Source organism: Oncorhynchus keta, chromosome 3 (genome assembly GCF_023373465.1).
Source record: "Oncorhynchus keta strain PuntledgeMale-10-30-2019 chromosome 3, Oket_V2, whole genome shotgun sequence".
Classification (NCBI taxonomy): Eukaryota; Metazoa; Chordata; class Actinopteri; order Salmoniformes; family Salmonidae; genus Oncorhynchus; species Oncorhynchus keta.
This window is the reverse complement of record NC_068423.1, coordinates 19,332,152-19,344,651: the sequence shown is the minus strand read 5'-3', so window position 1 is coordinate 19,344,651 and position 12,500 is coordinate 19,332,152. Positions and strand designations below refer to the sequence as shown.

Below are 12,500 nucleotides of genomic sequence, written 5' to 3'. Positions count from 1 at the left end.
ATATCTAGTGCAAGCCCAATGTCTGTACAGATAGCCTGTGTTTTCATTCAAAAGCTGTTGAGCCGCCAGATCTGGTCACAGTCCGCACTTACAGGGACCCATAGAGACGTATAGAGGGCACTCTATGGGCTTTGCTACCACAGAAGCGTGTTCAAAGGCAAAGATCAGAGACGCGCCATCTATACATTTCTATGGACAACAGCTGTCATGACATTTCTCCAGCCTTCCTCCACTCGCTCGACAACTAAATGAGGAAACAAGTCGAGATCGGCTCATGGAAACGCGCCCGTTAAGAGATATGATTGTGAAAGTAAGGCACTCGTTGTTTGACAAAGTAACTGTAGTAATGTTACTCAGAAAAGTAATCTGATTATATAACATGTTACCACCAACACTGGTAAGGTGTGTGTGTGTGAGGTGTGTGTGTGTGTGAGGTGCTTGTATGCGTGTGTGAGGTGTGTGTGTGTGAGGTGTGTGTGTGTGAGGTGCTTGTATGCGTGTGTGAGGTGTGTGTATGTGTGGGTGTGTGTGTGAGGTGCGTGTATACGTGTGTGAGGTGTGTGTATGTGTGGGTGTGTGTAGGTGTGTGTGTGTGTACTCTGTCCTTACAGAGGTCTACATAGGGCATCCCATTGAGAGTGAGGCCCTGCAGGTGCCCTATGAAGTTGGAGGGCACAGCGGGCATGAAGCGCTTCTCCGTCACAATGCCTGTCTCCACGTTGTGGAACTCCAGCTGGGTGTGGTCACCTGCCATCTGACCTGGAGGGGTTAGAGGTCAGGGGTCAGGGGAGAGGTTAGCAGACAGGGGTCAAATACATTGAAGCACTTGAGGTGTACTTGATTTAGCGTCACCGGAGTGCAGGGTGAGTGGATTTTGCACTTTTGGGACTATTCCATTGGCTACATTGGACCAGGTCAGCTAAATACAAGACACTTGGGCTTGAATGTACTTGAACAATGTCTGCAGGTTATGGGTTTGAGGCCAGGGGTTAAGGTTAGGACTGAAAGGTCAGGGTTGACAGCGTTGGGGGGTTGCTATGGTTACCTTCTACAGATTGCAGGTCGTCGACGGTGAGTTTGAGGCTTTTCCCGCGTCGCACCACTCTGACAGTGTGCCACTCATTATCATTCAGCCCCAGCCCTGCAAAGATGGTCTCTGGACCCTTACCTACACACATTCCAGTTAGTTAATATACACACACATACACCTTACGCACACCCACACGAAGGGTTAACACATGCACACATGCAGGCAAGCACGCACTCACAAACCCACACACACATTCTCCATCTCCTGCCACAGTGTCCTACCCTATCTGACCACATGGTGGCACTAGATACTCAGCTCTGTAGCAAGAGGGACGTAGAGCAGTAATACAGCAGGAGGAACTCTCTCCTTCCCCTTTTCTCTCCTTTCATCCCTCTCTCTCTCTCCTTCCCCTTTTCTCTCCTTTCATCCCTCTCTCTCTCTCCTTACCCTTTTCTCTACTTTCATCCCTCTCTCTCTCTCCTTCCCCTTTTCTCTCCTTTCATCCCTCTCTCTCCTTCCCCTTTTCTCTCCTTTCATCCCTCTCTCTCTCTCCTTCCCCTTTTCTCTCCTTTCATCCCCCTCTCTCTCCTTCCCCTTTTCTCTCCTTTCATCCCCTCTCTCTCTTCCTTCCCCTTTTCTCTCCTTTCATCCCTCTCTCTCTCTCCTTCCCCTTTTCTCTCCTTTCATCCCTCTCTCTCTCTCCTTCCCCTTTTCTCTCCTTTCATCCCTCTCTCTCTCCTTCCCCTTTTCTCTCCTTTCATCTCTCTCTCTCTCTCTCTCTCTCCTTCCCCTTTTCTCTCCTTTCATCCCTCTCTCTCTCTCCTTCCCCTTTTCTCTCCTTTCATCCCTCTCTCTCTCTCCTTCCCCTTTTCTCTCCTTTCATCCCTCTCTCTCTCCTTCCCCTTTTCTCTCTCCTTTCATCCCTCTCTCTCTCCTTCCCCTTTTCTCTCTCCCTTCATCCCTCTCTCTCTCCTTCCTTTTCTCTCCTTTCATCCCTCTCTCTCTCTCCTTCCCCTTTTCTCTCCCTTCATCCCTCTCTCTCTCCTTTCGTCCCTTTCTCTCTCCTAATTTTCTCTCTCTAGTTTCTGTTGAAGGCGATCTCTGGGGAGTGTTGTGAGTCTCTCTCCCTCTCACCAGGATAGACCAGAGTGTCAGTGTGTGTAGGGGGGTGATAAGCTATAGGAGGAACGAGAAGATGAGAGGTAAACAGCCTGACAGATTCAGCTGTGGGAAATGGCAGCACCATGACACACACACACACACACACACACACACACACACACACACACACACACACACACACACACACACACACACACACACACACACACACACACACACACACACACACACACACACACACACACACACACACACACACATCATATTGCCACGTGTGAGGTCTCTGTGTATGTGTAGGTGAGGTATGTGTGAGTGTAGGTGTCTTGTGTGTGTGTTAGGTGTGATTAGTTTTCAGGAGAGGACAGAGGGCTCCCCTGAGGAGTCTCAGCTGTGCTCTGGGCACAAGTCTCTCATCCCATTACCATGGATCACTGCCTGAGATTGGTGTTTTGTGTGTGTGTGTGTGTGTGTGTGTGTGACCGCACACTGTTGGGGTGAATGGGCTGATGTGAGAATGAGGCAGTGATCCATGCCAACCTGAGAACAGCCAGGACACACGTACACACACACACACAGGACATGAAATATGGTAATGGAAGAGTGACTAATTTGCTGAAAAACCTGTCTCCCGATGGAACTTATACAAATGAAATGTATGTAATATTGTATTTACTGAGTTGTATGAACTCTTGTCATGTTTTATAATCAACTCCTAATATTAAGCTCTTTCAATGGCAGTATTTTTTTTAACTCCAAATGGCTGATAATAACTCATAATGGCTGATCATTACAAAATCAGAATAACACCTTTTAAGGTTTCTATGCTTATGAAAAGCATTATGTTACATACTGTTGATAGACATAGACAAGTTGTCTAGGTATGTTCCCATGGCAACACCTTCTCCCTTTGTCAGTATCAGGATGCCGTCATAGAGTCGTCTTCCGTGGTGAAAGGACAAACACACATACACAGAGCTCGACTCACGACAGCCTACAGGCAAACAAAGCACTCAGAGGAAGGGAGGGGTGGATGGATAGATGGCTGGATGGATGGAGGGAAGAAAAACGATGGAGGGGTAGAGAATCTTTCATTTTCAGCATGAAGGAGATATTATTATCCGGAAGCCCTGAGAAGCTTTCAGTCCATCTCCGTGACGGAACTCTCGGTCTCTTTTTCCTTGGCTCTTCTCTCTCTTCCCTGTGTACCTCACCCCTTTTCCTGTTCCCCCTCTCACCTTATTCACTAACATCCCCCCTTTTTCCTGTTCCCCCTCTCACCTTATTCACTAACATCCCCCTTTTTCCTGTTCCCCCTCTCACCTTATTCACTAACATCCCCCCTTTTCCCTGTTCCCCCTCTCACCTTATTCACTAACATCCCCCTTTTCCCTGTTCCCCCTCTCACCTTATTCACTAACATCCCCCTTTTTCCTGTTCCCCCTCTCACCTTATTCACTAACATCCCCCCTTTTTCCTGTTCCCCCTCTCACCTTATTCACTAACATCCCCCTTTTTCCTGTTCCCCCTCTCACCTTATTCACTAACATCCCCCTTTTTCCTGTTCCCCTCTCACCTTATTCACTAACATCCCCCTTTTTCCTGTTCCCCCTCTCACCTTATTCACTAACACCCCCTTTTCCTGTTCCCCCTCTCACCTTATTCACTAACACCCCCACCCCTTTTTCCTGTTCCCCCTCTCACCTTATTCACTAACACCCCCCTTTTCCTGTTCCCCCTCTCACTTTATTCACTAACACCCCCACCCCTACCTTTTTCCTGTTCCCCCTCTCACCTTATTCACTAACACCCCCTTTTTCCTGCTCCCCCTCTCACCTTATTCACTAACACCCCCCTTTTTCCTGTTCCCCTCTCACCGTATTCACCAACACCCCCCCTTTTCCTGTTCCCCTCTCACCTTATTCACTAACACCCCCTTTTTCCTGTTCCCCTCTCACCTTATTCACTAACACCCCCCTTTTTCCTGTTCCCCTCTCACCGTATTCACTAACACCCCCTGTTCCCCCTTTTTCCTGTTCCCCTCTCACCTTATTCACTAACACCCCCCTTTTTTCCTGTTCCCCCTCTCACCTTATTCACTAACACCCCCCTTTTTCCCGTTCCCCCTCTAAACCTTATTCACTAAACCCCCCTTTTTCCTGTTCCCCCTCTCACCTTATTCACTAACACCCCCTTTTTTCCCGTTCCCCCTCTCACCTTATTCACTAACACCCCCTTTTTCCTGTTCCCCTCTCACCTTATTCACTAACACCCCCTTTTCCTGTTCCCCCTCTCAACTTATTCACTAACACCCCCACCCCCACCCACCCACCCACCCTTTTTCCTGTTCCCCCTCTCACCTTATTCACTAACACCCCCTTTTTCCCGTTCCCCTCTCACCGTATTCACTAACACCCCCTTTTTCCTGTTCCCCCTCTCACCTTATTCACTAACACCCCCCTTTTTCCTGTTCCCCTCTCACCTTATTCACTAACACCCCCCTTTTTCCTGTTCCCCCTCTCACCTTATTCACTAACACCCCCCTTTTTCCTGTTCCCCCTCTCACCTTATTCACTAACACCCCCCTTTTTCCTGTTCCCCCTCTCACCTTATTCACTAACACCCCCCTTTTTCCTGTTCCCCTCTCACCTTATTCACTAACACCCCCCTTTTTCCTGTTCCCCCTCTCACCTTATTCACTAACACCCCCCTTTTTCCTGTTCCCCCTCTCACCTTATTCACTAACACCCCCCCCCTTTTTCCTGTTCCCCCTCTCACCTTATTCACTAACACCCCCCTTTTTCCTGTTCCCCTCTCACCTTATTCACTAACATCCCCCTTTTCCCGTTCCCCTCTCACCTTATTCACTAACACCCCCCTTTTTCCTGTTCCACCTCTCACCTTATTCACTAACACCCCCCTTTTCCTGTTCCCCTCTCACCTTATTCACTAACACCCCCACCCCCACCCACCCCCTTTTTCCTGTTCCCCTCTCACCTTATTCACTAACACCCCCACCCCCACCCCACTCCCCTTTTTCCTGTTCCCCCTCTCACCTTATTCACTAACACCCCCCTTTTTCCCGTTCCCCTCTCACCTTATTCACTAACACCCCCCTTTTTCCTGTTCCCCCTCTCACCTTATTCACTAACACCCCCACCCCCTTTTTCCTGTTCCCCCTCTCACCTTATTCACTAACACCCCCTTTTTCCCGTTCCCCCTCTCACCTTATTCACTAACACCCCCCTTTTTCCTGTTCCCCTCTCACCTTATTCACTAACACCCCCCTTTTTCCTGTTCCCCTCTCACCTTATTCACTAACACCCCCACCCCCTTTTTCCTGTTCCCCTCTCACCTTATTCACTAACACCCCCACCCCCCCCCCCCCCTTTCCTGTTCCCCCTCTCACCTTATTCACTAACACCCCCTTTTTCCTGTTCCCCTCTCACCTTATTCACTAACACCCCCCCTTTCCTGTTCCCCTCTCACCTTATTCACTAACACCCCCCTTTTTCCTGTTCCCCCTCTCACCTTATTCACTAACACCCCCCTTTTTCCTGTTCCCCCTCTCACCTTATTCACTAACACCCCTACCCCCCTTTTTTTCCCCTCTCACCTCTCCCCCACCCCCTTTTTTTCCCCTCTCACCTCTCCCCCCCCCCCCTTTCCCTCTCACCTCTCCACCACCCCCTTTTTTCCTGTTCCCCCTCTCACCTCTCCCCCACCCCCCTTTTTCCTCACTCTGTCTTTCCTCTCTTACATTATCTCTAAAATGGCTGCCTTAGTAACCCTGGACTCTAGCAGAATCAAACACACAGTCACACACACCAGCGCACACAAACACACACAAGTTCTAACACACACACACACACACACACGTTCTAACACACACAGAGGTAGTGTGAGATGGAGCGTGACTTACTGGCGGTACAGTTAATCCTGATACAGTCTGGAGGGAGAGCAGAGCAGAGGGTTAACACTGCACAAAGATACAACTCCACGCGCTGGGGACCAACACACCAACACACTCCACACACACACACACCTCGCTGAGAACACACACTCTCCCTGCCTTCTGAGGGCAAGCTGGGAGGAGGTTATTGGCTAATCAAAGCAGAGGATAGGGCTGTCTGCTCTGTGCTCTGAGCGAATGACATGGTAGCACTGGGAATCCAGTAAATAAGATCCAGCAAATGGATCTCTGAATTGTCTTGCTCTGTAATTGGCTGAGGGAGAGCGAGAAGTCTCAGTGTGACATGTGTGTCATTGGCTACTCTGGTCAGAGTGACAGCCTCTGTGACCATAACATCCATAATATCAGGACACTGAGGTGGGCGTAGCCCCAAATTTCTGTCACCGAGCAACAGAGCACCAAATCCCGCCCCTGGTAGAGCAGAGGAACATGGGAGGTCAGAGGTCATGGTTCCCATAATACCCCAGGTGTGTCGGGTGTCGTCAACCACAGCAGAGACGCAGATGCTACAGCCAGAGACCAACACACACCCCTGCATCTATTGGTGAGTGTGTGTGCATGTGTATTTGTGTGTGTGCGTGTGTGTTTCTGTGTGTGTATTTGTGTATGTGTGCATGTGTTTGTGTGTGTGTCTCTGTGTGTGTATTTGTGTGCATGTGTGTGTGTCTCTGTGTGTGTAATTGTGCATGTGTGTGTCTGTGTGTGCGCGTGTGTGTGCATGTCTCTGTGTGTGTATTTGTGTATGTGTGTGTCTCTGTGTGTGCGCGTGTGTGTGTGTCTCTGTGTGTGTATTTGTGTATGTGCGTGTCTCTGTGTGTGCGCGTGTGTGTAGGGGTGCAGTGGTCATCTGGGAGTGAGCAGGGAATGCAGCCTCGGACCGGGAGGACCAACCCTCTGTTCAACAATACACACACCAAAAATACAATACAGTACAACAATGTAAGAGTGTATGTGTGTGTGTGTGTGTAATAGCAGATCTTGGTTTAGCTCTATGTACATGTGCTCTGCTCTCAGGTTATGTTTGAGTGTGTGTGGGTATAGGCCTACTGTGTACTTAGGGTTACAGTGTGTGGGTATAGGCCTACTGTGTACTTAGGGTTACAGTGTGTGGGTATAGGCCTACTGTGTACTTAGGTTTACAGTGTGTGGGTATAGGCCTACTGTGTACTTAGGGTTACAGTGTGTGGGTATAGGCCTACTGTGTACTTAGGGTTACAGTGTGTGGGTATAGGCCTACTGTGTACTTAGGTTTACAGTGTGTGGGTATAGGCCTACTGTGTACTTAGGGTTACAGTGTGTGGGTATAGGCCTACTGTGTACTTAGGGTTACAGTGTGTGGGTATAGACCTACTGTGTACTTATGTACACAGTGTGTGTGTAACTAGGTTGACAGTGTATGTGTGTGTAACTAGGTTGACAATGTATGTGTGTGTAACTAGGTTGACTAGGTTGATAGTGTATGTGTGTGTGTAACAAGGTTGACAGTGTTGGTGTTTGTAACAAGGTTGACAGTGTATGTGTGTGTGTAACTAGGTTGACAGTGTATGTGTGTGTGTAACTAGGTTGACAGTGTATGTGTGTGTGTAACTAGGTTGACAGTGTATGTGTGTGTGTAACTAGGTTGACAGTGTATGTGTGTGTGTAACTAGGTTGACAGTGTATGTGTGTGTGTAACTAGGTTGACAGTGTATGTGTGTGTGTAACTAGGTTGACAGTGTATGTGTGTGTGTAACTAGGTTGACAGTGTATGTGTGTGTGTAACTAGGTTGACAGTGTATGTGTGTGTGTAACTAGGTTGACAGTGTATGTGTGTGTGTAACTAGGTTGACAGTGTATGTGTGTGTGTAACTAGGTTGACAGTATATGTGTGTGTAACTAGGTTGACAGTGTATGTGTATGTGTACCTAGGTTGACAGTGAGTCGGACACGCCCCCCGTCCAGCTCCAGTCGGAGCGTGTCGGCTGAGTTCCGTGATGTTGTTGCCATGAGAACACCGTAGGCCCGCTGGGAGCGAAAACGTAGCGACACATCCTCTGCTTCGGTGTGCATCGATACGGGCAACTGGACCTTCATAAACTTACTACCATCATAGGATAGGATGGTCGCATCTAGAGAGGGAGGAGGAGGGAGGAGGGGAAGATATTAATATCAGGCAGTGACCAGTCCAGACCAGACCAGTCCAGATGAGACCACATCAAAGCAGATCAAACCAGTGTCTCCAGTTTGACTTAAATTCCAGAAAATATTCAATTCAAAGCTGTTTTCCACTGAGAGAGATTGATGGTTCTATATTTGCTCCTCTGCCTCTACCTTTCTCTGATGCTTCAAAATCTCTCTCTCTCTCTCTCTCTCTCTCTCTGTCTCTCTCTCTCTCTCTCTCTCTCTCTCTCTCTCTCTCTCTCTCTCTCTCTCTCTGTCTGTCTGTCTGTCTGTCTGTCTGTCTGTCTGTCTGTCTGTCTGTCTGTCTGTCTGTCTGTCTCTCTCTCTCTCTGTCTGTGGGACACCATTGGTGGCGAAAACAAGAGAACAGGGAGAGAGAGGTCTCACGAATACTAATGAGCTCAGAGTGTGTGTGTGAATAAGTGAGTGAATTTCAGAGGGAAACGTAACAGTGAGTGCTCAGTAAAGCGAGCAAGGAGAGAACGGAGAAGAGAGAAGGAGAGATATGGAGAAGGTGGGAGAGAGAGAAGAAGGGAGAGGGAGAAGGAGAGATAGGGAGAGGGGGAAGGAGAGATAAGGAGAAAGAGAGAGGGTGAAAAGCTAAAATGCTAATGAATCCTCATTAACTGGAGGTTAGCCTGTTACATCATGATAACATAACTAACACCCACACAAACGCACACATACACATACATGTGTATGTGTGCGTTGGAGTAATTTCTTAACAGCTGACTAAATGAAATGAGAAAATGGTGCTTCAGCAGAGCACCTGAGAGAGAGGGGGGAAAGAGAGAGAGAGGGGGTAGAAAGAGTGAGAGAGGGGAGTAGAGAGAGAGAAGGAGGGGGTAGAGAGAGAGCAGGTAGAGAGAGAGAGAGAGAGAGAGAGAGAGAGAGGGAGAGGGGGCAGGGAGAGAGAAGGAGGGGGATAGAGAGAGAAGGGGGGTAGAGGGAGAGAGAGAGAGGAGGGGGTAGAGAGAGAGGGGGGTAGAGAGGGGGGCAGAGTGAGAGAGCGGGTAGAGAGATCGGAGGGGGTAGAGAGAGGGGGTAGAGAGAGAGAGGGGGGTAGAGAGAGAGAGAGAGGGCAGAGAGAGAAAGAGGGGGTAGAAAGAGTAAGAGAGGGGGGTGGACAGAAAGAGAGAGAGGTGGTCGAGAGAGCAAGAAGGGGGAGAGAGAGAAAGAGGGGGTGTAGAGAGAGGGGGGGGTTCTGTACGTTAACACTAGAAGCTTAATACCTAAAATGTATCAATTGAAAGTGTGGGTTAACAGCTCCAATCCAGATGTTGTTGGTCATTACTGAGACGTAGTTGCGAAGCCAGCAGCATACCACCCTTCATCCCACTGCTGACTTGCTTCTGAAGCTCAGCAGGGTTGTTCCTGGTTGGTCCCTGGATGGGAGACCAGATTCTGCTGGTCCCAATGCCCCAAGGCAGTGACTGGGGACACTGCCCTGTGTAGGGTGCCGTCTTTCAGATGGGACGTTAAACAGGTATCCTGACTTTCTGAGGTCATTAAAGATCCCATGGCACTTATCGTAAGAGTAACCCTGGTGTCCTGGCTAAATTCCCAAGCTGTCACTTAATCATCCCCAGCTTACAATTGGCTCATTCATCCCCTTCCTCTCCCCTGTAACTATTCCCCAGGTTGTTGCTGTAAATGAGAACGTCTTCTCAGTCAACTTACCTGGTAAAATAAAATGGAATGGAGTGTTTTGAACACTGATGTTAACTTTCTATTTGTAACTTTTTCAGGCAAGACAGATCTTCCAAAGGTGGTGGAACGGCAATCTTTACCAAGGATCACCTTCAGTGCTCGGTTGTCCACACCAACTCCACCAAACAATTTAACTTGCTGGTTTTAAGCAATAAGCTTTCAAACAGCTCTTTGTTGACTGTTGCTGGGTGTTATCGTCCCCCATTAGCACCGGGCTGTACCCTACCTGCCCTAAACTCTCTCCTGGCCCCTTACACTAAGTCTGAATCTGTCCTGCTAGGTGATCTGAACTAGGATATGCTTAAACCACCTGATCAAGTCCTAAAACAATAGGACTCTCTAAATCTATCTCAGACTATTAGCAGTCCCACAAGGTATGACTCCAAACACCCAGAGAAGGCTACTCTCCTCAATGTTATTCTCACATAGACACTTGAGCCTTCCTCCATAACCTGGCCTCTGTAAATGGGTATTGAATCAGCTCTGTCGAAGACGCCTGGACTTTCTTTTTTGATATTTTCAGTAGTATTGTTAATAACATGCACACCCCCATAAAGAAAATGAGAATTAAAAAACAGGTTCAGTCCTTGGTTCAACCGTGATCTGGCAGTTATTCCACCTCAAGAACATAATTAGGCAAAAGGTTCGGTACACAAATACTCAGGCTGACTGGCTGTCGTTCAGGCAAATGAGAAAGAAGTGCTCTCAGGCTGTTATTTATTCACCACTTCATTAAATCAGGATTCCTCTTTGACTCAGACATGCCTCCTTGCCTGTCCAACATTTTCTCACCTCCCAGCCCTTCTAGTGCGACTAGCCCCAATCCTGTTTTCTCCCTGCAGGCAGTCACTGTGTCTGAGGTGCAAAACGAGCTCCTTAAACTTGACCTCCAAAAAACATCTGGGTCAGATGGTTTAGATCCTTTCTTCTTTAATGTTGCTGCGCCTATCATCACCAAGCCTGTCTCTGACATTTATAACCTGTCTCTCCTCTCTGGGGAGGTTCCCATTGTTTGGAAGGCAGCTACGGTTAATCTTTTATTTAAAGGGGGAGATCAAGCTGATCCTAACTGTTATAGGTCTATTTCTATTTTGCCCTGTTTACCAAAATTGTTGGAAAAACTTGTCAATAATCAACTGACTGGCTTTCTTGGTGTCTATAGTATTCTCTCGGGTATGCAATCTGGTTTCTGCTCAGGTTATGGATGTGTCACTATAACCTTAAAGGTCCTCAATGAATGTCACCATTGCCCTTGATTTTAAGCAATGTTGAGCTGCTACTTTCATTTTCTCGGCCAAAGCTTTTGATACGGTAGCCCATTCCATTCTTGTGGGTCGGTATTGATGTATTGGTGTCTCTGAGGGGTCTTTGGCCTGGTTTGCTAACTACTGCTCTCAGAGTGCAGTGTATAAAGTCAGAACATCTGCTGTCTCAGCCACTGCCTGTCATCAAGGGAGTACCCCAAGGCTCGATCCTAGGCCCCACGCTCTTCTCAATTTACATCAACAACATAGCTCAGGCAGTAGGAAGCTCTCTCATCCATTTATATGCAGCTGATACAGTCTTATACTCAGCTGATCCCTCCCCGGATTTTGTGTTAAACGCTATACAACAAAGCTTTCTTAGTGTCCAACAAGCTTTCTCTACCCTTAACCTTGTTCTGAACACCTCCAAAACACAGGTCATGTGGTTTGGTAAGAAGAATGGCCCTCTCCCCACTGGTGTGATTACTACCTCTGAGGGTTTAGTCACCTCACACAAGTATTTGGGAGTATGGCTAGACAATACACTGTCCTTCTCTCAGCACATATCAAAGCTGCAGGCTAAAGTTATATCTAGACTTGGTTTCCTCTATCGTAATCACTCCTCTTTCACCCCAGGTGCCAAACTAACCCTGATTCAGATGACCTTCCTTCCCATGCTAGATTACGGAGACGTACTTTATAGTTCGGCAGGTAAGGGTGTGCTCGAGTGGCAAGATGTTCTTTACCATTCAGCCATCAGATTTGCCACCAAAGCTCCTTATAGGACACATCACTGCACTATATACTCCTCTGTAAACTGGTCATCTCTGTATACACATCACAAGACCCACTGGTTGATTTATTTATTATTTATAAAACACTTAGACCTCAGTCCCCCCTATCTGAGATGTCTACTGCAGCCCTCATCCTCCACATACAACACCCGTTCTGTCAGCCACAATCTGTTAAAGGTCCCCAAAGCACACACATCCCTGGGTCGCTCCTCTTTTCAGTTCGCTGCAGCTAGCGAATGGAGCTCAAATTGGACAGTTTTATCTCCATCTCTACATTCGAAGACTCAATCATGGACATTCTTACTGACACTTGTGGTTACTTCGCGTGATGTATTGTTGTCTCTACCTTCTTGCCCTTTGTGCTGTTGTCTGTGCCTAACAATGTTTGTACCATGTTTGTGCTGCTACCATGTTGTGTTGTCCTGTGTTGCCGCCATGCTATGTTGTTGTCTTAGGCCTCTCTTTATGTA

The 12,500-nt window shown here is 47.9% G+C and overlaps 1 protein-coding gene and 1 long non-coding RNA gene across 24 annotated transcripts in view; one reads left to right on the top strand and one right to left on the bottom strand.

Moving 5' to 3' along the window:
- The window catches only part of LOC118363428 (neurexin-1a-like), a 99,764-nt gene that overhangs the window by 22,226 nt on the left and 65,038 nt on the right, over positions 1-12,500 (bottom strand). For 13 of the 22 annotated variants that reach the window (XM_052491919.1, XM_052491930.1, XM_052491940.1 and 10 more), the window contains 4 exons: positions 8,027-8,230; positions 6,072-6,098; positions 1,046-1,168; positions 610-759 (listed from right to left, as the gene is read on the bottom strand). In XM_052491919.1, the coding sequence (XP_052347879.1) occupies positions 610-759; positions 1,046-1,168; positions 6,072-6,098; positions 8,027-8,230 (504 nt within the window). The remainder of the gene's footprint in view (positions 1-609; positions 760-1,045; positions 1,169-6,071; positions 6,099-8,026; positions 8,231-12,500) is intronic. The other 9 variants (XM_052491982.1, XM_052492003.1, XM_052492014.1 and 6 more) reach the window with 1 other exon arrangement.
- LOC127914612 (uncharacterized) lies at positions 6,882-8,015 on the top strand. 2 transcript variants are annotated; one of them, XR_008089051.1, is made up of 3 exons: positions 6,882-7,256; positions 7,409-7,534; positions 7,627-8,015. It is a non-coding gene; the product is annotated as an uncharacterized LOC127914612 (long non-coding RNA). The 2 variants fall into 2 exon arrangements; XR_008089050.1 differs by having other exon boundaries at positions 7,295-7,534.